The sequence below is a fragment of the Lagenorhynchus albirostris genome, chromosome 5 (assembly GCF_949774975.1).
Source record: "Lagenorhynchus albirostris chromosome 5, mLagAlb1.1, whole genome shotgun sequence".
Taxonomy (NCBI): domain Eukaryota; kingdom Metazoa; phylum Chordata; class Mammalia; order Artiodactyla; family Delphinidae; genus Lagenorhynchus; species Lagenorhynchus albirostris.
Window position 1 is genome coordinate 134,678,754 of NC_083099.1, and position 26,788 is coordinate 134,705,541.

General features: G+C 39.8%; 2 protein-coding genes across 7 annotated transcripts in view; both read left to right on the plus strand.

Moving 5' to 3' along the window:
• Window positions 1-26,788, plus strand: part of MRPS6 (mitochondrial ribosomal protein S6) — a 66,506-nt gene that overhangs the window by 595 nt on the left and 39,123 nt on the right. Inside the window, exon 2 of the mRNA XM_060150890.1 lies at window positions 228-427. Coding sequence (XP_060006873.1) covers window positions 228-427 — 200 coding nt within the window. The remainder of the gene's footprint in view (window positions 1-227; window positions 428-26,788) is intronic.
• SLC5A3 (solute carrier family 5 member 3) lies at window positions 290-25,720 on the plus strand. 6 transcript variants are annotated; one of them, XM_060150887.1, is made up of 4 exons: window positions 2,427-2,915; window positions 5,005-5,087; window positions 7,284-7,311; window positions 22,470-25,720. In XM_060150887.1, exon 4 carries the CDS (start codon window positions 22,809-22,811, stop codon window positions 24,963-24,965), a length of 2,157 nt encoding a protein of 718 aa, XP_060006870.1. In that variant the 5' UTR covers window positions 2,427-2,915; window positions 5,005-5,087; window positions 7,284-7,311; window positions 22,470-22,808; the 3' UTR covers window positions 24,966-25,720. The 6 variants fall into 6 exon arrangements, with proteins under 6 accessions (XP_060006867.1, XP_060006866.1, XP_060006870.1 ...); XM_060150883.1 differs by lacking the exons at window positions 2,427-2,915; window positions 5,005-5,087; window positions 7,284-7,311 and adding exons at window positions 299-427; window positions 21,300-21,382; XM_060150888.1 differs by lacking the exon at window positions 7,284-7,311.

Here is a 26,788-nt window from a genome sequence, read left to right on the forward strand (position 1 = left end):
GCAGGGTTGGAGGGGGCGTGCGGCTGGCGCTAGAGGTTCCCGGCCGAACCCGCGGTGCCTCCCCCCGCGCAGCACCTGCGGGGCCAGGGTGGGGGGGTCCGGCGGGGACCGCGGGCGGCGGGGAGCGCTGCTGTGGAGGGGGTCGGCGCAGCCGCCTTACAGAGGGGGCGTGGCTTGGCCTACGGGGGCGTGGCTCGCTGAGGGGGCGTGGCGCCCCGTCTGCGCAGCTGCCAGAGCCTTAAAGCCCGGGCTCGCTCGGCCGGAGTGTGCTTTCGCCGCCTGGGAGCCTTCCGGCCCAGCATCCTGTCCGGTCCGTGCGGTCCCCGCCCTCCTGCGTCCCGGGAGCCGGCTCGGTTCGGAGCCGAGAGCTGTGTGTTCGGGCATGCCCCGCTACGAGCTGGCTTTGATCCTGAAAGCCATGCAGCGGGTAAGTGACCTTCCCCTCAGAACCCGCCTTCCCGCGCGGGCGCCCTCGCAGCCGCTAGGCCGCCGCCCCCCGCCCTCCCCGCCCTCCCCGCGCGGCCGGAGGGGGCCGGGGCCGCGGGCTGCGGGCGGCGGGCGTCCGCGCTGAGGGGGCGCGTGGGGCCGGCCGGCCCGGCGAGGCCGCGTGCGCGCGGCCGCGGGAGGGTGTGCCTCGCACGCGGCCGCCGGGCGGTCTGGCTGGCGGGCGGGCGGGCGGGGGACGGGGGGCGGGGCGGCCCGCGGGAGTCCAGTGGAAGGTCCGCGGGAGGACACGCGCCAGCGCCCGGCCCCGGCCCGGGTCCCGCGCCCGCCGTCGCGAAGCTGCCTCGTCGCCGGCCCCGCCGCTGCCGCCCGCTCCGGCCCAGCTCCGCCGCCCACCCGCCTCCGCCTCGCCTCCGCCGGCCGCCCCGGAACTGTCCGCGCTCAATAAAACCTTCTCCAAAGCGTGTTTGTGCGATTGTCTGGACCACGGTCGCGTAGAACCGGCTCTCACGTCAAAAAAAAAATCTTTGACTTCTCGTTTTCTGACTTCAGCGACAGCCCTGCTCCGGGTGCCCTTAGCCCAGTTTCATTCATCCAAGTTGTGGCCTTTTTTGCGCCTTCCGGAAGAAATTTGGCTCCTTCTGCTTTTGATTGCTCTTGAGGTAGAGGATTTCAGGTTTGGAGGGATGTTAAGCGATCCTGCAGTCCGTTCACTCCAGGTAACGCTGTGGCCGAGGACAGGGACCCGCGGCCCGGAGGCAGCTCTTCGTTCTCTGTTCTGGGTCAGGTACTCCTCAAGCCGTCGCCGAAATCCCCATTCTTCCGTGAATTCGGTAACGTAGAGTGTGGTGTGTGCTTTTTTTCCTCCCCCTCTTCCCTTCCAGGTATAATAATAAAAATGATAATAATTCGATGTTCGAACTTTGGGAAGATAGCTTCCTACAGCGCCAGAGGCTTGGGCACATTCCATGTTTTGGGTCAGTTTTGAAAAGGAGCTGTTAGGAAGTTAAGCCTGGGGTCTTGGTCCAAGCGCTGTTGAAACGCTGCCAATCACAGAGCATTAGAAAATCGTTCCGTTCTTTGCACACTGTAAAGTGGAAAAGACACCAGTGTCTCTCGATCAGGTCTGGAGAGTCTGGTCAGGCATACCATTGTGTCCCCAAGCTTGTTCTCCCTGAATTTGGGGGAGGGTAAGATTGCATTGTTTAGCCTCCTGAGTATTGCCCCTTTCTTGGCCCTCTTCTCTCTATACTGAAATACACTGCTTAAAGAGAATGGGAACAATGAAGAAAAGAAAAGCACAGTATTAAAAAGGAAACATTTAAAATTATGTGGCAGTTTAAGTCCTCCCTTTAAGTTATGCGTTTTAGGAGCTATCAGAACCTGGGAAATGGAGATACTGAAATTTCTTTTGTTTCACCTTGTTTTAGGGAGAAAACAAGTATCATTAAACAGTCAATGTATTTGAGTCAACGTATAGACATAGTATTTGTTCATTCCATAAACCTTTGGAATGAAAATTCAGAACTCTTCTTTGTCTTTAGCATAGCTGCCAAGTACTGTACATTTGTTAACAGAGCTTCAAGTATGTTAGTTAAATGTATTTCCTCTGTGTTCCTTTTTTTTTTTGTATCCTGTAACAACCAGGATTCACAGTCTTTGGTGTGGATCATACATTTTTTACTCCAGTTCAGATAAGCCACATAGTACAGTGTATTTAAAATAATAATTCAATTAACCTTCCTTGAAATCCTGGCGAGGTTGGGCAGGGGCCCTTTGCAAATAATCAAGGTGAACTCCTCCCTGGAGGCGGAGGCCTCCATGGCTACAGATAAGGACATTGTAACAATGATGAAGTTGTGTTGAAGAGATCCTTGACCTAAATAAAGTAAGATTAAACAACAAAAAATTTCTTTTTGTATTGTTCATAAAACCTGTTTTTGAGTAGGTTGTCAATGGGTAACAAACACAAAGACTTACTGGTTTTGAACAGTTTTGCTTGCTTTCCATTTGGGGAAATTGGATCCTAAAATAAGATCCATACTTTGGGGGAAATGAATGAAAAATGCCACCATGAGCTTGTATATCTCTGACAGGCTTTGGGGAAGCCTTCCTTCTAATATGCAGTGGTTTGCAGTTCCGCTTGCAGGTAGCCTATTCTATGTAACTCCTCAACTTTAAGATGCATATCTTTTATATTTTTAGATTCTGAAATGTATACCTCTTAGTGTACCCCTTGATGACTTATTTTCCTTTCCCACCTTCCTCAGATCATTTATGTATCTTGGAATTGAGGAAATATTCTAATGTTAGACAACTCTTGTAAAAGATGTGGAAGTTGCAGTCTTTTCTTGGATTCCCAGAGAGGTTTTCCTGTTTCTTTTTTGTGGTACTCTGTAGGCCTGAAGAGCATTCCTCCTCTCTTTATGGTGAAAACTGAGCATAGAAGAGATTTGAAATTTTAGATGCAGGTACTGTGTTGAGGCTCTCACAGCATTTCTTGTGTTAAAGACCCACTGCACTGTAGCACAGACTCTCGTGGGAGTCCCCATTGGAAGATTTCAGGGTGTAGTATATAGAATGAATCTTTATTGAACTACATACAATTGTGTGTTAGTCACTTAGAAGTTTCAGTTCTTTTTCTTAGTTTGCAATTGGAAGTCCATTATAATGAATCCCTGCTTGTGTTGCGCTTTCAAGTTTGTGTACTAACGAATGTAGATACCAGCCCTCCCAAGAAGAAATTTATTTGCAGGTACCATTTAGCTTGAATTTTATTAAAACGTGTGTATGTAAAGTTGTCTTTCTGTATTCCCCGTTTTTAATTTAGCGTGAAAAGTAGAGAAATGTGGTTAATTCTGAAAGTTGATGTGGTAGAGTAATGGATGTTGTGAAACCAGACTTTTAAAGGTGATGACTAAAGCCATTTGAAAAGGTGGTTGCTTAGACCAGTTGTAGATTGTTAGGTAGACGTGTCTCCAGAATAAAAAGGTATTGAAAAGTCTTGTCATCGGTCAGCATCGTAAGAGTTTTATTCCTTTCTGGCAAACACGGTTTTCAAGGCTGTAGTATGGGAGGACATAGCTGTAGAAGAAAGATCACAAGCTGCAGGGTTCCAGGCAGTCTCTATTCAGCATATGGAAAACCTTTTCTAACAACTGAAAAAGTAACGAATTGCCTGTGAGATGGTGAGTTTTCTCTCCACCTCTACCCTGACCTCTTGCAGTGGGAATGTTTAGGTAGATAGAGGAGGAGGGGTCATGCATTTGGTAGGTGAGATATGACACTGAGTTCTGAGGTCCCCTGAGAGTTTGAGAAATGGCTTGTCCTTTGATTTCACTTTGAAATTTGATTTAACACATTGGTATTTCATTTCAGCTAGGTAAAAGATAGATTGAAAAGACAATTTTTGAATTTTAAAGCCACACACTGTGTTGAAAAGCTGTGTGAACTTCGTAGAAAATTTTTACGTTTGGGATAGGCTCAGGAAGAGGAATTTTGAGGTTAAAAAAAGATCTATGCAGGACATTTATATATTTTGGTTACTTAGTTTAGCAACACTTTATCATGTCTTAGCACGTTTGCCCAGAGGATGATCACAATTGGCATATTTAGAGTTGTGAAAGCCCTGGGAAAATATTTTTTCCTGAAGTTTTCTCATTTCTACTTAGGAATTTTTACATGAAGAATTAAAGGTTAATGGTTTAAATAATAATTAGTTTAATTCTAAGTGAATATAGGTATGTACAATAAAATAGCATTTATATATCCTCTGGCATAATTTTTCAAATAAGAATAAAAATAGCTACTTTGGAAATCAAATTCTTTTTCATTAAAAGAGATTTCACAAGTTATTTTATGTTTAATATCCTTCATTTTTAATTTCATTGAAAATCAGATTATATTTTAAATTTTACGATAACATTGAATTAGTTCTTTGTAAGTAAAGAGTTTTACGATGTACTGAGTTTAATTTATGACTTGGGTTTTATAAGTTTAGAAATAGGAGTGTAGTGATATTCCTAAAACTGCAAAGCAGTAGGTTTTCTGATAATGCAGTGAAGAGTCTCTTCTATTTCTCCTCAGTCAAGCCTTTTGGGTTAGAAAACCTGGCAAAAGTTGTGTACTCTAGAGTTGTGTCCCAAGTTTAGGATCTTGTGAAAGTAATTGCTACAAAATGTTTGCATTTTAGATACTTTTTGTAGGCATAGGGTCTAATAATGAACTCAAGTATGGAACTGGCCAACGGTAGGTCATTGTAGCTTGACTTGCTTGGCAACATTTGATAACTAGGAGCTAGTGATACTTTTGTTGTCAGTTGGTGGCAGACAGAAGTTCAAATGGAAACATATTTGTTCTAGTTGTCAGATGGCTAAGTTAGTCTCTTTTTCCTTCTGTGAGCCCTCCCTTAACAGCTTAGCTTGTATCTTTAATAATCACCCTTTGTGTTTTGTCTACTTGAAATCAGGCAACTTAAAATAGTTATCCAGTAACGAAAGACTTGAGCCTTGTGGGCAATGTTGTACTTTCACTTGGTACTAAAGTTTTCTTGGGTTACAGCTTATTGCCGCAGCAAGTGATTGAAGAAGGAGTCCTGTTCCTGCCCCTGAGCTTACAGCTAAGGTACAAGGAGTGGCTTGGGGGTAAGGAATCCTTCCTCACCAGACATGGTTTGTATGTATGAAGACTGCCTGTCAGAAGTTTGACATTCTGCACTAAATTCTTTGGTTATTCGTGACTCACACATTCAGTACAGCTGTTTGTTGCTTTTTAGAATCTACATGTTTCAGATGCAGACTGCTGTTGAATCTTCTCACCTTTAGATTATAAAATCACTTTAAAGAAAACTGAGTGTGAAAGCATTGAGGAAATTCTGAAGTAATGTTTTTCATCTAGTACCTTCACTGTATTTGTAGTTCAGGTAGAATTTGTCTGTTTAAGATGAGGAATACATCTTTTTAGTGAAGGCAGTTCTAAACCAACAGGAAATGTTACCAACACATGTAGTTAATCTCTTAGGGGAATCAAATTTAAGGAATTAGTCAGATTTAAAGAAATCATTCAAATTTAATGAATGTTTTGTAAGTTCTCATTTTATCTAAAGGAAAAACTACCCTCAGAAGTTCGGAAAAAGACAGTTAATCCAGTCCTGTTATCCTTGTTGTACTTAGAGCAGGAGTTGGCAAACTATATGGTTCACAGGCCAAATCCAACCTGTCACCTGCATTTGTATGGTCTGTGAGCTTAAGAAAGGATTTTACATTTTTAAATAGTTGGGAAAAAATTAAGAGTATTTTATGAAAGTTATATGAAGTTCAAATATCAGAGTCCATAAATGCAGGTGTTTTGGAACATAGCCCTATTCATTTGTTTATATTTATTATCTGGTCCTTTACAAAAAAATTGCTGATCCCTTATTTACAGACACATGATTTCCTAGGTTCACCATTTCTCTTAGCTTCTTACAGTGCTGTTTTCTGAGATTTCTGCTTTGATTCCTTCCTTTCCCTCTTATTTATATACTGTACCTTTGCCTTCATGTAGTTTGACCTTCATATGGTTTGCCTTTTTTTTGGTAACAAGTCAAGAACTCTGGCAGTTTGTACTCTTCTGTGCTGGTTATAGCCTCCTGGATGTTCCCTTGGGTCTGCAAACTCAATGTGGTTCAAACTTAATGAGTTGCCTACCCCAAAACTTGTCTGACTTATTTCTGTCTGTAGCTTCTGTTTTCTATCACATGTGGCTGAACCAATCCAACTCTTTGTTCCTTCGGTCTCAATCCCATATAGTCTCTTCTCTGCCCTAGCTGAACTACTTATGTTTCTTGCTTGGATTCTTGCAGTTTCTTAGGTGGTCTCTCTAACATATTGCTGGGGGGAGGATAATCAATGCCTGTAAATATGCTTTTTGGAGTGCAAGAATATAAGTTCTTGAGATACTTTGAAAGAATTAAATTGGGATGCATTTTTAAGGAAATAACACAAATCATTGTCACAAAGCATTGTATAATGATGCCTTTTTGATTACATCATTACCGTCCCATATCAGTTGATTGTGTCAACACCATTGCCAAATTACAGCACATTCAGAAATGTGCTCTTTTTCAAAGATATTCCTAATGAAGTCTGGCATCCAAGGCCACCTGTGATATGACTCCAGTCTTTTTTTTTTTAACCTCATCTCTCAATTTCTTTCATTCTCCATTTCGTATAGTACTAAGTAAAGAGAATTGCTGTAGATCCCTATAAATACCATTCCCTTTTATTTCCTTCGGTGCCTGTGTCACACTGCTTTTCTTGGAATGCCCTCCTGTATTACCCCATCGTCTCCATGAAAACATGCTTCAAGTTCATTTAACTCATGTGGTACATGAAACAAATATTGAGGACCTGCACTGTTATGAGTATAATATTTCCTTTGGACTTGCATGGTGTGTTTCTGTGTCTTATCACATGGACCACTTTCTACTTAGTATTACAGTTAATTGGTGAATGTTTCATATCTCCTTTGGTAGGTTACATGTTCTTGAGGGTCAGGTCTGTTTCATTTCTGTCCTCTGCTCTGCTTTGCACACAAGGTTGATGTTCACTTAGCTGCCTTATGGGGAATCCTCTTCTATCTGTCTAAAACAGTTCTTGAATGTGAGATAGCATGCTGACCTCTTGTGCTAGTAAGTTGCTTTCAAGTCAGTACACTTTGCACTGAGAGAGTTGTATGCTTATCAGAAGTTGTGTTGGTTTCCAAGACTCTTTCATGGCAGGTAATCTTGCTTTTATAATAATTTAAATATGTAAACTGATGAAATGAATGCAAACTTTTTTTTTTTCCTGAAAACCAAGTTGGATTCTTTGGAAAAACTTGATAAAGGTGAGTCACTAAAATAACGGCTATAGAATTAGATATGGCTGTAATACCAAAGTTTTGGAGGAAGAATAACAATAATCCAGGATGATTCTGTATGTAGACTGCTTTACAAGATTTCTTAAAGCTTTCCACTTTAATGAAACTGGAATGGAGATTGTAGATGATGCATTTATAGGTACAGTTTAGATCAAGCAGCAGAAACTTCGGTCAGCAAGGAGCTCCACATCATCAATCCCATTCTCCAAGTGCTTGACCCCATATTAAGATTGGCAAATACGTTTATGTGTTAAATGTAGATAAAATGTTATGTATGTATGATTTTTTGATTTCCTATTTTAGCCTTAATCCCTTTTTTACTTACTACTTTTGTATATGATTGTTTTGGATACAAAGGCTTTTGCTTCAATAAGTGCTCCGATTTTTGTTTTCTAAATGAATAGAAGAAATTAAGATCCGAAATGAAGATCCTGGTTGTGTTATGTTGGAATAAACAAAGAACTGACACTGGGACAGCAGAAAGAGCTTTAGAAACAATGAACCTGGTTTTGGTTCCTGGCACCTACACTAGGAGTCTTAACCCTCTTGGATCCTCATTTCTGTCTGTAAGACGGGAGTGATCCCTCAGTTGGAGCGTCTTTGAAGATAAAATGGTAACACGACCTTAGAGGTAGTAGGTGTTCAGTATGTCATTAAAGTAGCTTTGTGATCTCAGGCAAGTTATTAAACTTTATTGTGTAGTTTTCCATTATTCCCACTTTCTTAATGAAGAGACTCCAAAAGATAAATTTTGTTATGTGTAAGCTACCAGAATCCAAGACTGAATCAAACCTGGAATATAGTACTTGCTCAGAAATTTTTGTATTAGTGAACATGAGCCCTATTGCATAATAGCTTGCATGCTAATTAAGCAAGGTCTAGCTTCTGCATCCGTGAAACGTAGAATGTGTGTGTGAGGGAGCCCATGAATGAACTCCACTGCTTGGAACGGCCTCCCTGTCAGACAGATGTGCAGCGTTTATTCAGTAGCTACTGGCCTTTCCCAGTCTGAGTGCAGTGGGGTTCCTCATCAACAACTAAACTGTTTGCAAGTGGGCTTTGTGTTCATCTCTCTCATCTGACCTTGTATAACTAGTACTTAAGTTTAATGTGTTTTTTAAGTGAGAAGGTTGGGAAAAGTGAAGAACAGGGAACAATCTAAAGAAAAGAATTACTTTAGATAGGCTAAGTGTCCAGGTGATTTGAGGCAGGTGGATGGAAAACTTAGTATTTTAATCTTCAGTAAATGTTTGATTGCTAATTGCCAATTGCTAAATCTTTAGGGATGACCCTTTTTCAGTAAAATCAATACATGGAGCAGATAGATCATAGCCTAATTGATTTCTGCTGCTACGTGATATCTTCAGTTAGTATTTTACTTTTCATTTTTGATGGAGCTATGTATTATAAAACTACATCTTTCCTTTTAATTGTTGATTTTGAGAGATTTTTTTCCACTCCTATTGGTACAGATATTTTTCTTACAAAGGAATTAAAATACAACAGTATTATTTTATTTTTTAAACATAGCATATGTTGCTGGAATGTATATGTTTCATTAACATTAACATGTTAACATTCATTAACACGCTTGATTGATTTTTAAATAATTGTCTTGTAAGCCAGGGGTACCTGTGATCCAAGTCAAAAATAAGACCATTTACAAGAGAATGCACATATTGTATTGATGAGTACTTAACTGTCAGTTTTTTAAGTCCAACTTTGTTTCAGACTTAATTTGTGACTTTTTTTCTACCTGATTATTTTACTCTGAAGCTGCATAATGAAATATTGGGTGATGTAGGGTATTGGGTGCTGTATGAAGCAGGGTTGAGAAATATGTGTGTGTGTGAGTGTATAATAGTGGATGAAGAAACAAGAATGTGACCAAGAAGATCGAATAGTAATGCTGCTAACTTTGAAATCATTTTCATTGTGTTTGGAGATGGCAATGTGAAGTGTAAATATATTCATGAGTTAATGAAAGCTGTTTAACAAAGTTGCCTAAGAAATGGAAAGGTTATATGTTGAATTCTTTTGACTACGGTGTTTTAAAAACTGGGTAAGTATGAATCAGCCTTATTTTGTCATAGTTTGGAGTGTTGTAATTCAAGACTGAAAGGAGTTAGGTGGGCCCGTGGTAAAATGGTAGAGCTGCTAGGGGTGGGGGGAAGGTAGGGGTGTGTGTGTGTGTGTGTGTGTGTGTGTGTGTGTGTGTGTGTGTGTCTGTACGTGTGTGTGTGTCTGTACGTGTGTGTGGGTGCACACATACTTGTGGTGCTGGTGCTTACCACTACAGTCTATTATTGCCATGGGGAGTGTGGGCCAGGTTTTACCAGCTTGTCCTTTTCTATCCTATTCTTAGCCAGAAATCCAGATTTTACAGGAAGTCTGATTTTTAAGATGTCACAACTAAAAATATTTAAGCACCATGGACCTAAGGAAATGTATCTGTTGGTCAGGTATGGCTGCCATCTTGTAATTTCTGATTTAGATGATGGGCTTGAGATGTTCTTTAAAGACATCCTTAATTGCCTTTAGAACTCTTTTAGCATTTAGGTTACAAAAATTGCTGCTCACACATTGACAGAAACCATCTAGTTAATTGGTCATTGATTTACAGTAGGACTTATAATTAGTAAATGGCAGACATGTTCATGTCTTAAAAGTAGTATCAGTTTCTAGTTCTGGACTCGTGGATTATGTATGCCCATTTAGGCTAAGTGTACGTACAGACTTCAGAGAGCTGTACAAAGACTGAGGCGTTGACTTAGTATGAACTGTCAGAAATTGGTATTCATAGTCCACTTTTTCTTTAGATGTCTGGGTGATTGCTTATTTTAAGCATGGTTTACACCCACTGTACTAAAGCCTTACAGGTTTGAAATACTGCTTCCTGGAAAAGACTGCTTTATCTAGAAAATGACATTTTTTTGCTCAGGGTATATCTGTGAAATTCACATTAGCTTATATGACACATGATCCTTGGAATATAGTATTACTATGAAAAAAATTAGGTGCTCTTCTAGTCAGAGGATAGAACAAGAGGATGATACAATATTATAATTTTTGGTCAGGCTTCATGTTTCCATGGAATGGAAGCCAAGTCATTACCTTGACTGACTTGCCCTTTTTGTCTTTATTACTTCCCCACTCTCACTCCAGATACATAACAGCAAAAGTGCAAATAAACTCAGGTCCAGTTTGTTCTTCCCAACCTTTCAAGTCCAGGATACAGTTGATTTGTTCCCATCCCTCTCCCCCATCATTTTTATTATGATTACAGTGCCCTAGTTAAGGGAATCCTTACCCACTTTGGGAACATTTCAGTAGAGGTTGATGTGGATGAGAGCTTAAAAATGGAATTGCAAGTGAAAGTAGGGACTTAAAACCTCGACCTGGAGCTCCCAGTGCTCATAAAGTGGCATTTCCCTGCTTCTGTCCTAGCATCAAGAATTCCTGGTTCTGAATTCCCTGGCAGTCCAGTGGTTAGGACTCCGTGCTTTCACTGCTGAGGGCGAGGGTTCGATCCCTGGTCGGGGAACTAAGTAAGATCCCACAAGCCATGTGGCGTGGTCAAAAAAAAAAAAAAAATTCCTGGTTTTGTCTTTGTTTAGACTTCAGTGTCTCCTTGACACCTACCTTGCCTATTATAACGCTTTAATTTTGTCAGGTGTAGAAACCCAAGTGCAGCTATAACAGCCAGATTGCTGTGGATATACTTCAGTATGAGAACACATTGACTGTGTGGTGGTCAGGTCATAGCTGAGCTTGAATTTCAGGTGCTGGGAAGGTCCTCGTGTGGGGACCCATGTGTAGTCTTTGCTTGTATTAGAAGGATGGAGGACCAAAGTCCCAGATACCTGTCCTGTTTTCAGTTGCTCAGGTGTCCTGTGTGCAAATTATGAATATAAGACATTGTTCAGTACTGGTTTTGATTCGGATTCAAGGTGAGTTTCTGCTGCTGAATAAAAAGCGAAATTTTGCGGTAAGGTCTTTGCCGGGCGTATGTTGCAGGGAAGGTATACTTAAGTGTCCTTTTAAAAAAATTGCTTCAACCATTATTAAGTAAATATATGACCCAGTAGTAGGTTGTTTTGATTGTCATTCTTTTGTGCTGGTATACTGCTTGCCTTCTGTTTTGTTGGCAGTTACATGAGAAAGTAGTTTTGTGAAGTATACTACCTTGAAAACCTTAGACACTGAGTTTCCATCAGGGATGATCTTTAGTCCACCAGACTAGTAGCATGATTGGTCTCAGGAATGCCATTCTTATGTATAGACTGAGGGCCAGGATTTTATGCAAATTCAGTTTAAGGAGATTAAAGTGAAGAAAAGAAATTCCTTCTAATATCATTTCCTTTATTAAATATTTTATCTGATTAGGATGAAATATTTGGAAGCTACTTATAATTTCAACATCTCCTACCTTCTGACATCCAAGGAAAGCACTTCTGATCTTACTTTTCTGGATTTTTATACCAGTCTACTAGTTCTGTCTTTGAAATGTAAGAGAAAAATCCAGCTGCGTTTGTAATCTACAAAACCATGCCTCAGTTTTATGTTCACTTCTTAGGTTCAGTTCAGGGCATAATTTCTTCCAGTCCTTCCAAATTCTGTTAAAGTTATCCTGTTCGTGGTCCTATTGTTTACTTCTTGAAAATCCTGTATTCCCTAAACCTTGGAGAAGATGAGAAGGTTTTAAAATTTTCTAACCAAAAGTATCTGCCTGAGGAAACATCCCAATTTCAGGATCTTCTATTTTATGACTTGGCCTCCTGGGAGAATTAGAATCTGGTCTACCAGGAAGACTCTTGTGTTTACATTTTCTGGCCTCAGTCTCATGGAAAAATGAGAAACTTCTTGGCCTCTGTTCTTCTAGGAACATAAAATTGGAGCCAAGTAGGATGAGAACAGAAAACATGACAGTAAACCACCAAGTTGACCTGGTTGGATGTCCGAGATCTGTAAATCTTACGGTTTGTAATACCTAATTCTTAGTGGCTGGTTTAAGCAGGGTGTGTGTGTGTGTGTGTTACATATATGTGTGTGTGTGTATTCCCTCCACCCCTTTAATATTCAGCCATCTTAAGGGTTAGATAGTGTGATCTCCATTTTACACATGAAAAAACTGAAGCAGAAAGGTACCCGGGACCACACAGCTCAGTAAGGGGCCAAGTCAGGATCCTAAAGGCAGTCTCAAACTAGAAGCTATACTTTTGATCACTGCATCTGTAGAAAACAGTGTACACTGTACTGTTACTAGAGCTATAAAGTCCCTTTAGACTGAAGGATACCTGTTTTGAGTGCCTAGTAGGTGCCAGCACTACCATGTGTTTGGGGAACAGAGGGTTAAACTGTAGGACAAAGTTCCAGCTTTCATAGGGCTTACATTCTAATGAGGGAGACAAACTAGCAAATGCTGTGAAGAGAAACAGCAGGATAAGGGGACAAATGTGGCCTTATATTTTCGTTATAGTGCTCAGGCAAGGCTGAGACTAAAGTGAGGGAGCGAGCCATGGCCATTAACTGGGGGCAGAAGAGCAGGGATGAGTGCAGAGGTCTTGGAGTGGTTATATTAACATGGCATTCAATTCAGCAGGCTTTTATTTTATAGGTCGTCTTCAAGCTTTCCTGAAAGAATTGACAGCATATGACAGTTTAATGCTTACTTTTTTTCCACAGGACTTTTATCTAGTGATCTATCTTGATGAATTTGGCTTGAGGTACATGTTTTTCTCATTTTATAGAAGTGAGAATTAAGATGTGGACTCGAGCATACGTAAAGGTGACTCGTTTAACGAATCTCCATATTGTACCCATCACCCAGTTTCAGCAGTTATCACCATTTACCACTCTTGCTTTATCTCCACCACCCCTTCCCTTTATTTATTTATTTTTTTTGCTGGAGTATTTTATATTTATCTTAAAATTTTAAACCTTTAGAAGAGTTACCAGTATAAGAACCATTCAGTTAACACCTGTATGCTTTTCACCTAGATCACTAATTTGCCATATTGGCTCTTTTTTTATCATTTGAGAGTTTCAGGTATTGTTGACATGCCTTTCTTAGGAATAAGGACTTTCTTCCTAACCATAGCATGACCATTACACTCAGATTTGACATCAGTACAATACAGTTATAGAATGTTCAATTTGTGTTCTAATTTACCTTGTTATTCCAGTGTTATCCTTTAGTTCTTCAGTCCGTTATTCAGTCAAGGCTCATGTATTTGGTTGTTGTTTAGTCTTTTTGATCTAGAGCAGTTCTCAAGCCTTTGTCATTAAGGACAGTGTCACTTTGAAGAGTCCAGGCCCTTTGGTCGGGAGAATCCCTCAATTTGAATTTGTCTAGCTGCTTTCTCATGATTAGAGATTAGGTTAAACATTGTTGGCAGGAATGTTACATAGGGATGTCAGTTTGTCCCACTGTTGGGGATGTCAAACAATTATTTGGTTTAGGTGATATCCACCAGATTGCTCCATTATAAATGTACCTTTTTTCCTTTAGTAATTATTAAGTGATTTATGGAGTGACAAACTTGATTGAGACTCAATATTCTTTTCTCCAGCAGTCTTCCACTGGATTTAGCATTTTATTGATGATTCAGAATCAGTTATTGCTGGAGTACTGCAGCAAATGCAAATGCAGATATAAAATTTCTCCTATAAATATTTATCATGTATCTAAAAGGTAAGGGCTTAAAAAACAAAAACAAAAAACCACAGTGCCTTTATGCTACCTCACTACAATTCCTTAACATGTAATATCCATATTCAGATGCCCTGAATTGTCTCAGTTGCTTCTCTACAGTTGATTTGCTTGAATCTGAATCCAAGCATCCACAGGTTGTATTTACTTGATGTTTTTGCAAGTGTTCCTGGGTATAGCATTCATGTCTGCCTTTAGAGATAAGATTAATTCTTGATGGGTGTAGGTGTTGACAGCTTCATGCATCCATTCTGAAGTTCCCATCAAACTTTCTTTCACCTAAGCGTTCTAGCATGCATTGTAATCATTGCCTAGGGACTTTACTTCATTAGGGATTACGAAAGGTGATTCTCAGATTGCATCATTCCTTCTGTATCGATGAGCAGATTTTTTTCTGACCTGTGTTTATTTCCACTTTTTTATGTATACCTTCCTGGGGAGAGTTGTAAAAGGATACATTCTTCATCTTTACAGAGGATGGTTCTGGACTTCCTTAGTAATTCTGTAATATGTCCTCAATTTTCTCATATGTAAATTTGGGGGTAATTATGCCTACCTCTTGGGGATTTTGTGAGGATTAAATGGTCTGGTACATGTAGCTTAAAACTGGTGCCTGGCACTCATGTTGGGGTAAGCGCTAGTTATTAAAGTAACTTTTTCATTTAATTCTTCAAGTGTAATGGAGAGGCAGAGATGGGAGAGGTTCTTCATGTGTTGACATCAGCAGGATGCTTGAATTTGTATAGAGTGAGCTGAGCGAAGTGCTGCTTGCCCACACCAGGCTGTCCTTTTTGACTGCATGAAAACAACCATAATACACGAAGCATATATCACTGCACACTGTGAAATGGATATTGACAATTGAAGAGGTAAAATCTGGAACACATTCTGAAATGGAGTTAGTACAGTGAAGGGAAGTAGGTAGGTAGGGAGGATGAGATGGTGGCCCCAGGTTTTTACTATGTCACGGCCCTTTGAGATTTTTATCTGAACAAAGGGCAGCATGCTTGCCTAGTCTGATTTGTCTTGTTATCATTCTACACTCAACTAGAGCTGTTTCAGATTGCAAATCACTTTGGTAGGGGAGGAAATGCTTTACTTCTTCTTGGCCTTTTAATCTGCCTTCTCTTTCTGCTTTAAAAAAATCCCACTGTTGATAATTGTATAGAGTGTTGGAAGTTTAACACTTTTTTTTTTTTGCGGTACGTGGGCCTCTCACTGTTGTGGCCTCTCACTGTTGTGGCCTCTCCCGTTGCGGAGCACAGGCTCCGGACGCGCAGGCTCAGCGGCCGTGGCTCACGGGCCTAGCCTCTCCACGGCACGTGGGATCCTCCCGGACTGGGGCACGAACCCATGTCCCCTGCATCAGCAGGTGGACTCTCAACCACTGCGCCACCAGGGAAGCCCAGTTTAACACTCTTGATCAGGTGTTTAGTCATTAATATTTGATTCATTTATTTAAACATTTGAGCACCTGCAGTGTGCAAGATAGTGTTCTAGACACAGACCCACGTCAGTGAGCATCAGAGACTAGGGTCTCTACCCTCATGGAATTTACATTTTGGTAATGAAGTGACAGTAAATATGAGGAAGTTGTATAGTATGTTAGAAGGTGTTGAGTCCTGTGGAAAAAAATAAAGCAGGATAAGGAGAGATTGAGATGGTTAGGAAGTTACTTTTAAGCAAAGACAATGAGAGGAGAGCAAGTCTTGTGAAAATCTGGGGGTGCAGAGTGTGTCCTGCATAGGGAACAGCTAGTGTCAAGGTCCCGAGGCATGTTTGGTACATTGTGCATTGTGAGTGAAGAGGTGACTGCTTGCTGTGTTAATGCCCTGTAGTGGGCCAAGGGCCAGAGCTTGGAGACAGGTTAAGAGGCTAGGGCAGTTAACTGGATGAGATGGAATGGTGATTTGGGGCAGGGTGCTAGTGGTTGAGATTCTGAGTGGTCTGATTCTGGATATAGTTTTTGAGAGAAAGCTAACAGATTTTGCTAATGGATTGATTATGAGTGGGTTGAGAGAGAAAGTGAGCAAACCTTCAGGGATGACTGATAATTTTTGGCTTGAGCAATAGTAAGGATGGAGTCGCCATTTTCTGAGGTGAGGAAGATTGAGAATGGAACAGCTTTAAGGGGGTGAGCCAAATTATTCACACTCCCAAGGAAAAGGGTAGGTGGTTACAAACTCTTCATTCAGTAAGGACAGTGGTCCATAGATTTTGCTATGAGAACTCATATCTATAGATCATATAGCCAGTTCTTTTAACCTAATGTCTTAAGGATGTAAGAGTTAGCAGATGAAGGAAGGCTGAGATTCATATAGCCTGTGGTAACAAGGTCAGATGTAGAATAGACTTTGAGACTTAATTTTTTAATTCTAACACTGAAAAAGAGAATGGAGGCAAAAGCCTTGGACTTGGAGAGTGAGAAGCTGGTTGAGCCTTGATCTTCTAGCCGAATTTCCTGCTCTGTGTGTTTTTACTTATATGAGAAGCCTGTGCCTGGGACTACTTTTTGTTTTGAATCTCTTCGTTTTCTTCATACATATATTATCACAAATGATCATACATAAATACTTCAGTTGGATTTTATCCTGTACACTCTTTGCAGTCACTTTCGTTAACATTTGTTATATATACATCTCAGTTGTTTTCTCTGCAAACTCAAAATTTTTAAACATGGGTGATATTGAATGATCTTTTATTAATATTGTTTGTTTCTATTAATAAATGTCCTTTTCATGAAAGATAGTATTGCATAGTGATTAAGGGAAGAAGCAATTTAAACCTAGATGGGAGTGCAAATCCAGATGTAAACACAAATAACTGTATCCTGGGGTGTTATACTACTTCATTGGTTTCAGTTTTGTGTGTAAAATGATCATCATAATTGTACTTATCCCATAATTGTTGTGAGGATTAAAGTAATGCATACAGCACTCTAGGTACAGTACCTACAAGGTGTTAGGACTTAGTGCCAGGTAGTTATTTTTTATCTCCATTATTTATAACTCATTTATGATAACTAGTCGTTTGCAAGCAAATAGTGCTGAGCCTCTTGAATTCTTCCCATAAAAAGTTAACACAAAATGCTTAGTCATTGGGATTACATGATATGGTATCATAGGCTCTTCTACTCCGTTACTTTACATTTTCATTTCTCTCAAAAAATATAGGTTATTGGAGTTTGCTCCATACACATGTTCTGGTATCATCCACATAAATATTGAAACCAGTGGTAGTTTCAAATTTACCCCCATACCCAAAAGATCTTCATTGCTGAGACTTCTTTCGAAAAATAAACAAAACCAAAAAGACCCCTGGTGAGCCACACTTCTACATTCTTAGAAGCAAATTAAAATGACTGTATCTTGGGGGATGTGTGTATATGGATGAAATGATAAATCTAGTGATTTATGAACTTTCCTAGGTGAATAAGATTTTATTTGAAGAAATGGCTTACTTACATGGGAAACCATCCCTCCTAACCCCCCACCCCCAATAATTTGCTAAAAGTAGAGCCGTTCTGGTTGGTAGAGGGTTGCTGGAGGGGGGCTTAAATCCCTGTTCACTCTGCCTCACCTCCCACCCCTGTGATGGGACACCCCCATGTCCCATCTAGGAACCCTCAATATAGTTTGAATGCCATTTGAGTTCAATCACGGTTTCATACATTTCTTACATACTTCCAAAAACTTGAATAGCAAGATTGTAGGTATAGTAGAAATGTTTTGCCAAAGAAATTTAAGGGCAAGCTCCTTAAATGTTTTAGGGACTATTATATGATTACATGTCTTCAGCTCCACTTGTAATTTAAAATTGGCTGGAATTCATATCTGTTGTATTAGAAACACTCATTTTCCTTTTGGTGTCACTGATAAACTGCTATCATAGCCAAGCTCTACAATTTTAAAGTTAAGCAAGGGTTGAGGAAGGCCCTGTTATGAGTATGTATATACCAAGCGCCAGTAACCTATTCCACTAGAGGAGTTTGCTTTGCTGGACTTTGAATCAAGATAACAGAAGTGAAAATGTGTCTGAAAAGTCCATAAGTAGAATTTTATATAAATTTAGTGAGTTTTTTTGTATTTAACTTGAATGAAGTGATGTAGATAGGAGCTAATAGTTGAGGTGGTTGGGAGCCTGTTTAAAATATTTGTGAGAGAACTGCATATTTAATACATTATTTTATTTAGTTCTTTTTATCTATAAACTTTTATGAGGCTTTTAAAACACCTGGGGTATCGTTGACAGTTTAATTTGAAAGGCGCCGATATCACCACTTCCAGTCTATGCAAGTTGTAGACAGTGAAGTGACGTTTACTGAGCACCTGCCTGTGTCACTGGGCAGCACACTTTCTAGGTGTTACTTATTCCTTATTAAACCATTAGGAGCTGCATGGTGCTTTCATTTTACAGATGAGACATTTGAGGCTCATAGAGATTGTTACTTGCCTAAGATCCTGCAGTTAGGAAGTGACAGAGCTTGGACCCCCAGCCCTTCAAAGCTCGTCTGCTTGCTTGACCATGCCACCTACACATGTAAGTTTTCAGATGTGTTGGTGTATTCTGTACCCCTTAAATTACTAGTTAGTAAAGGGAATATTTTCCATTGGATCAAAATGAGCAAGACTTGGCAAGCCTGCTGTTGACAGTAGTGGGCTCTGCCTATTCAGATTGTCCTTTTGAATGTTTGGTTTTTAAATCGACCCCAAAGATAAAAAGGTTGTGGTTTGGTCACTTTGAGGGTCACTTTGTTCTACTCTTTGGTAGTTCACTAGCCTCATTGAGTTTATTATGACTTGCAGCCCTGATGGCTTTAAGGTTTGTTTTTCTTGTTCTTTGTTTGGTTTTTATGGCAGATGACTTTCTTTTAAGAGTGACCATACATCCTGGATTTTACAGAATGTCCCAGAATAGTTTCCTAGTTTGGAAGATAAACTATATGTTTTTCCTAGATAATAGAAGAGAGATGTTAGATTTGGTCATAACTAATTATGTTTTGATTATATTACCTGAAGGGGTTTAATAGCTGATTTAAATTTGGTCTTAACCTATTTTACTCTTTCTAGTTCAAACACAGCAAATATTTGTGTACACTTCTTTATTTGGATTAATTCTTTCACTGTAATTTAATTCATCCAAGTAAATGAACTAGTACTTTCATGTACCAAGATTGTATTTTAATTTTGTGCGGAACTATCAACAAAACACTGCTTTCTGAGACAGAAGGCCCCTCCTGTTGGGGAGAGTCTCTCAGTTTCACAACACCCTTGTGTTTGATTGAAATCAGCTAAATTTCTTACACTGGCCATCATAACTAGGGGACCGTTTCTTTATACATTCTACGTCTATTACTCTCATTATAGAAATAATCATTTTCTTAAAAATGCACTACCAAGGAGCCAACCCACATACTTATCATTACTATACCTACTTTTATTACTTGTCCCACCTTTCTCACTTACGGGATTTATCTGAACCGTAAACCAGCTTAGTCCTAGAAATATAAAAACATAAATTAAAAAATTTCATTTTAGCTGGAGAAAAAATTTTTCCATGTATATTCTTTCTAACAATAAAGGAACTCTGGATAGTGTTCGTTATATTTTTGTTGTAGAAATGTTTACTTCTTTAAAAGAGTGAGAAAAAATATGCAAAACTTGTATATTTTATTTGGAACCATTTTTTAAGAATTGCACAGTTTATCTCCTGAAAGCCTGTGACAGTCTCTCTTAATGACTAGAATGTGAAATTTGGCTGCATTGTATTATAGTATTTTATATCTTTCTGTAAACTAATTTGATCTGTTTTTGTTTTTGTTTCCTTTTCCAGTCTTTACTAGGTGCTGGTCTCTGGATGTTTTTTGTTTAAGTTGGAAAAATCTTAAATCTGTCCAGACTGATATGGTATCCAGTGAGATGGGGACTGTTGGCAGTGGCTTTTGAAGGATCTGAGGGGGCAGAAAGAGTTGAGAACTCAGCCTTGAGCTAGTGTTTGGCGTCGTCCTGCTGCCTCTCCTGTGGGCCCAACGTTTTTTCTCTCTAGCTTACCTGCCAGCTGTTCTAGGGAAGTTAGGGGTTAGACCAGTGTAAACATTCATCAGGGAGCAGAATATGGCTTGGATATCTTACTTGCATCATACTTGACAATGGGAAACAGTGTTGTTTATTTTAGCAGTGCTTCCTGGTGATCGGAGAAGGAAGGGCTTGTTTTGTTCCTGAGCACTCTGTTCTTTGAACAGATAGGCTGCTGCAACAGCCACTACAACACATACCCGATTCCACCTTCCCTCCAAACAAAAATAAAAACACTCTGGGTGTTTGTCCCTTCTTGAGGAGACAGATAGTCAAGTATTGCTGTTGAGAAGAGAGACACTTGAAATGGCCGTTCTGACCAGTAAGCTAGGCTTATCTGTGTGTAAGTTGGAACAAAATGGCAAGGGTATGGCTTGGATGTTGGATGGCAGTGGGAGCTCTGTTGGAGGCAGGGATCTCCTAATTGCCAACTACAGTTTTCTTTGTAATTGAGGACCTAACCCTTATACTGAAATGTTACAGGTACCCTTTTAAATAATTAATATTTATTAGTCACCTGATTAGATTTTATTAAAAATTTAGGTAATTCTTCCTAAATAATGTCCAAGTATTTTTTTTAATAACTTGAACATTTGGGGGTCAGAGAAAGTAGTCATAGAAATACAAGCAGCTTCAGGTTTTGGCAAGTATGAAGTGATACAAATACCAACTTTTAGTGTATTTTATGTTTTTGTGTGTGGCAGTTTTACTCATGCCAGTCATTATTGACACTGGCTTTTAGGAGGAAAGATTTTAGTCAGTTTTTTTTTGGTGTAATTGTTGTAGTGCTTTATGCTTAAAAAGGCATAAAGATGGGTTTAAGACATTTCTACGTGGCAGCATTATTAATTAGACCTAATAACCTAATTCGGTAGCATGTTTATCTTTAAGCATTATTTCCAGCTCTTTTCCTTACCAGTAAGAGGTTTGTTGTTAAGTGTTTAGTACTGTGGTCTATTTGGAAAAGAGGTGGCTTTTAGTATCATTTATAGGACTTAATGATTTTTAAAGGAAAGTATCTAGATTCATCAAAAAGCATCTGCTTTGTCAAGCATAAAAAAAATTACACTCTGAGGTTGCCTTATCTCAAAAGGAGAAATCACTTTAGGAGTTAACATGTGGAAGGCATTAGGTTGAATAACAAAATGTTTTTCATATTGGTCTTTCAGCTCCAATTATAATAACTTTGAAGATTCAGAATTTGTCTCTTTTTCCAGGAGAAAACCCATCATATTCATAAACTCAATTTTAGGTAAATTTAAATGTCTGTTTTTCAATGATTTTCTTAATCCAGGACTGAAAAGATCTGATTGACTTATTGAAGACAATTTATTATCTAATGGTTTATAGATGTCTGTTTTGTTTAGGTTTGGAAGATATAATAATAATAATAATGACGTTATTTTTCAGTCTTCCAGAAAAATTTTCTATTTCTTCCTCCTCTCCTTGCTCTGTATACCCTTCAACAAGAAAGCATTAAAAGGAAAAATTATTCAGCAAAATCAAACCTTGAGTCAGTGCCTTTATCATCTCAGAGGTTCTCTTGGAAATAATGCCTGATGAAATGGAAGGGAAGGAAATGACTTTCTGTAACATTAAAAAAATCTTTTTTTCAATGTCTTCCTTCTAGCTAGCAGAGTAAAATTTTAGGGTTGTTTAGGTATGTTCCTAGTTTTTTTGTGTGGAACATCTTGTTTCCCCTTAGGGCAGGAGTCATGTCACAATTTCTAGGTTAATGTATGATGACTAGCACAGATGTACATTTGTAGTAGGAATTTAGGAAAATTTTGTAACAGTAGTCTGCACAGACTAAGCAGTACTTGGTATTGTGTTTGGGGGTAGATGATAATATTTAGTAAATACCTGTTCTGTCCAGGACCCTAACTGGCTATAAAATACATTACTCTCAGGATTCACAGTATTTGAAGATTCATTTTGGTGTCCTTATTTATTATGAATAATTAGTGTCATCCCCCCCGCCCCCAAAGTGCTTTAAGACCTTGGTGCCTTTCCAATATGAGACTACCACACTAAGACAAGAAAGGGCAGTGTCATGGTGGGCATTTCTTAGTTGCCAGAGAAGTTAAGCCACTTAGTTAGGAGGTCAATTAATTTTTGTTCTTACTTCAAAATGATAAATATTCTCCCTGACTTTAAGTATCAGATGTGATAGTATGGATCGCTCTTTCCTGTGGAACTAAAGTACATATATTTTAAAAGCTTTTTTTTTCTTTTTATAATGTCTTGTTGCGCCGTTTTGCTAGACTGAAAGTTTCCTCATCGCTTGGTGAGCCCCTCCTCTAATTCAATCTTTGTCTTTTGTCTTTGCTGCCTTGCAGGGTTGGTACAGTAGGCTTCACTAGACTTAGCTGCAACTCAGAATTTCTCCTCCAGCACCTGAGTAAATGCTGATGGTCTTGTGGAGAGTGGATTAAGAGTACGAGCTAAGTTCTCAATCCCAATTAAGAAGCGGAGGAAAATTTAAACTGTCTCCTTCAAAGTTTATCACAACCGCCACCATCAAGACAGCAAACCAAAGGACAAAGACTTTGACCTGCTGTGTTGCTCTGTGTAGTCCAGTTCACGTACGGTTTACAGACTTGGCTGGGGTTACTAATGAGTAAATAAAAAGTTGGACACTTCTGTCATTGGACACTTTTATTCACAAAGTTACCAAAATGAGGGCTGTGCTGGAGACAGCAGACATTGCCATAGTGGCCCTGTATTTTATCCTGGTCATGGGCATTGGTTTTTTTGCCATGTGGAAATCTAATAGAAGCACTGTAAGTGGATACTTCCTGGCGGGGCGCTCTATGACCTGGGTAGCAATTGGTGCCTCTCTGTTTGTGAGCAATATTGGGAGTGAGCACTTCATTGGGCTGGCAGGATCTGGAGCTGCAAGTGGATTTGCAGTGGGCGCATGGGAATTCAATGCCTTACTGCTTTTGCAACTTCTGGGATGGGTTTTCATCCCGATTTACATCCGGTCAGGGGTATACACCATGCCTGAATACTTGTCCAAGCGATTTGGTGGCCATAGGATTCAGGTCTATTTTGCAGCGTTGTCTCTGATTCTCTATATCTTCACCAAGCTCTCAGTGGATCTGTATTCGGGTGCCCTCTTTATCCAGGAGTCTTTGGGTTGGAACCTTTATGTGTCTGTCATCCTCCTCATTGGCATGACTGCTTTGCTGACTGTCACCGGAGGCCTTGTTGCAGTGATCTACACAGACACTCTACAGGCTCTGCTCATGATCGTTGGGGCACTCACACTTATGATTATTAGCATGATGGAGATTGGCGGGTTTGAGGAAGTTAAGAGAAGGTACATGTTGGCCTCACCCAATGTCACTTCCATCTTGTTGACATACAACCTTTCCAACACAAATTCTTGTAATGTCCACCCTAAGAAAGATGCACTGAAAATGTTGCGGAATCCAACAGATGAAGATGTTCCTTGGCCTGGATTCATTCTTGGGCAGACCCCAGCTTCGGTGTGGTACTGGTGTGCTGACCAAGTCATCGTGCAGAGGGTCCTAGCGGCTAAAAACATTGCTCATGCCAAAGGCTCTACTCTGATGGCTGGCTTCTTGAAGCTTCTGCCAATGTTTATCATAGTTGTCCCAGGAATGATTTCCAGGATACTGTTTGCTGATGATATAGCTTGCATCAACCCAGAGCACTGCATGCAAGTGTGTGGAAGCAGAGCTGGGTGCTCTAATATTGCGTACCCACGCCTGGTGATGAAGCTGGTTCCTGTGGGCCTCCGGGGCTTAATGATGGCAGTGATGATTGCAGCTCTGATGAGTGACTTGGACTCTATCTTTAACAGTGCCAGTACCATATTCACCCTCGATGTGTACAAACTCATCCGCAAGAGTGCAAGCTCCCGGGAGCTAATGATTGTGGGGAGGATATTTGTGGCTTTTATGGTAGTGATCAGCATTGCGTGGGTGCCCATCATCGTGGAGATGCAAGGAGGCCAGATGTACCTTTACATTCAGGAGGTAGCAGATTACCTGACGCCCCCAGTTGCAGCCCTATTCCTGCTGGCAATTTTCTGGAAGCGCTGCAATGAACAAGGGGCTTTCTATGGTGGAATGGCTGGCTTTGTTCTTGGAGCAGTCCGTTTGACACTGGCCTTTGCCTACCGTGCCCCAGAATGTGACCAACCTGATAACAGGCCAGGCTTCATCAAAGACATCCATTACATGTACGTGGCCACAGCGTTGTTTTGGGTCACAGGACTCATTACTGTAATTGTTAGCCTTCTCACGCCACCTCCTACGAAGGAACAGATTCGTACCACCACCTTTTGGTCTAAGAAGAGCCTGGTGGTAAAGGAGAGCTGCTCCCCAAAAGAAGAACCGTACAAAATGCAAGAGAAGAGCATCCTGAGATGCAGTGAGAATAGTGAGGCCATCAACCACGTCATTCCCAATGGGAAATCTGAAGATAGCATTAAGGGCCTGCAGCCTGAAGATGTTAATCTGTTGGTGACCTGCAGAGAGGAGGGCAACCCAGTGGCTTCTTTAGGTCATTCAGAGGCAGAAACACCTGTAGATGCTTATTCCAATGGGCAAGCAGCTCTCATGGGTGAGAAAGAGAGAAAGAAGGAAACAGAGGATGGAGGCCGGTACTGGAAGTTCATAGATTGGTTCTGTGGCTTTAAAAGTAAGAGCCTCAGCAAGAGGAGTCTCAGAGACCTGATGGAGGAGGAGGCTGTTTGTTTACAAATGTTGGAAGAAACTCCACAAGTAAAACTAATACTAAATATTGGACTTTTTGCTGTGTGTTCACTTGGAATTTTCATGTTTGTTTATTTCTCCTTATGAACTTTTAAGGATATGATGAGACACTAACTTAAGAAAATACTGGTCTTTGAAAAAAACAAAAAAACAAAACACTTATGTAACTGTTGCATCTCTCAGGCATTGTTTACGCTGTAGGTTTTAGCCAAATTTTACTTAGCAGAAAAATCATCTATTTGCAAGACTTTATTTTCCCAGAGATGGATGAAAGTAAAATTTCAATCTAAATGAAGTAAAACTTGTTTAACAGACTGAATTGTGCAAATGTGGTTTAAAATTTTCCATACCAAAGTAAGGAGAGACCAATTATTCTCATAGAGCACTTAGAGCAGAATATATGCTAAGATATCACGAATAAGATATACTGTCTGCACTGCCAAATCTTGGTAGGCCTTCTTACCCTGAAGTAGAAGACTTGCTCATTTTAAAGTTTTTTCTCTCTCTGTAATCCCTACTTCCATTTTAAAAAACTGAATTTGTAGACATTGTATAATCAATTATGTACTGAAAATCGCTAACATGTGCTTGTTTCAGGGCAAGTTCGTTTGCCAGGTTCGTTTTGTTAGCATGAGCCTATGGATTCTGAATGCTGAAAGAAAGGAAGAAGAATGTTTTCCTGTAGCTATTCTTTTACCACCAGTATATGGAATGTTGGGAAAAAGTTTGTTCCAGTTGCTTCTTTCTTTTTTTCCTACTTTGAAGTTTAAGTGAACCATACTCAAACGACCACCAAGTCTGTCTTTATAAAGTTGTATGTCATGATTGTATTGTACATGATTATGGGGGAGAAAATGAAGTAAACATTGCTGATGATCCCCAGATTTACTGACCAAATTAAGATCATTTATATAGTTTGGAAATTAGCATCCCCTAAGCAGCATTTGATCGACTAAGCTGAACAGGTGATAGTCTAATACTAAATATTGGACTTTTTGCCATGTGATCACTTGGAATTTTCATGTTTTCATACTTCATTAATTCTCTAGCTTTGTTCTTGTCATTTGGTAATATTCTTTATTAGCCAGGTACCTTCCCAAGTGGATCCATTTGGAAGATATGTCCGGAAATTTGAAGAAGAATTAACTCTGCCTTTGTGCTGGGTTGCCCTACTTGATTAGATTGTGAGATATTGCAGTTGAGTTTTTAGAGTGAAAATTTAATTCTCAGATCATATTGTATCCTTGATAAGTCTTTTTTCCCCGATTTACTTTTTTTTCAAAAGACTTGCCATGTGTACACAGCCTCTACATTTTTGTTTAAAAAGTTAACAGTGACTTAGAGTGTGATGATATTTTGATGCAAACTGACCATCAGTAACAGAAAACTCAAGAGTGCATGCTTTGCCATTGGTGGATTGTCAGTATAGTTTTTCTGTAGAATGGATAGCATGTTCAAGAGGTGCCATGAACAAGAACTTCTATGGGTTTCGTAGTGTGTCTTGTAGAGGAGATTACAGGACTTGCATTAATTGTAGGACCCTCTATCTTGACATGGCTTCATACCCAGTTACAGCCTTCCTGGAAGAGAATCCATTTTTCACAGAGTGATTCCCTTCATGAGGACAGGGTACAAAAGACGTTTGAGAAGAGCTCTACAGATTAGGTAGTTCTTTGTGTGTCCTGTCCTTTTTCCTCCATGAGAGATGAAGGAAACTAATTGTGTATCTACTTTGACTTTTCTGTAATCTCTGATATTTTTTAAATTGCATGATTTTATTAACCTTTATTCTTTAGGGGAAAATTATTACTTTTTTAGATATTTTTGTAGATTTTGAATCAAAACTCAGTCCTAATGACTTTAAATTTTTTTGTATTTATAAACTAGTTTCATTATGATGGATTTGATTA

Bases quoted from the DNA above. Each gene is read 5' to 3' on its own strand.
- SLC5A3 (XM_060150884.1), top strand. From the start codon at position 22,809: ATGAGGGCTGTGCTGGAGACAGCAGACATTGCCATAGTGGCCCTGTAT.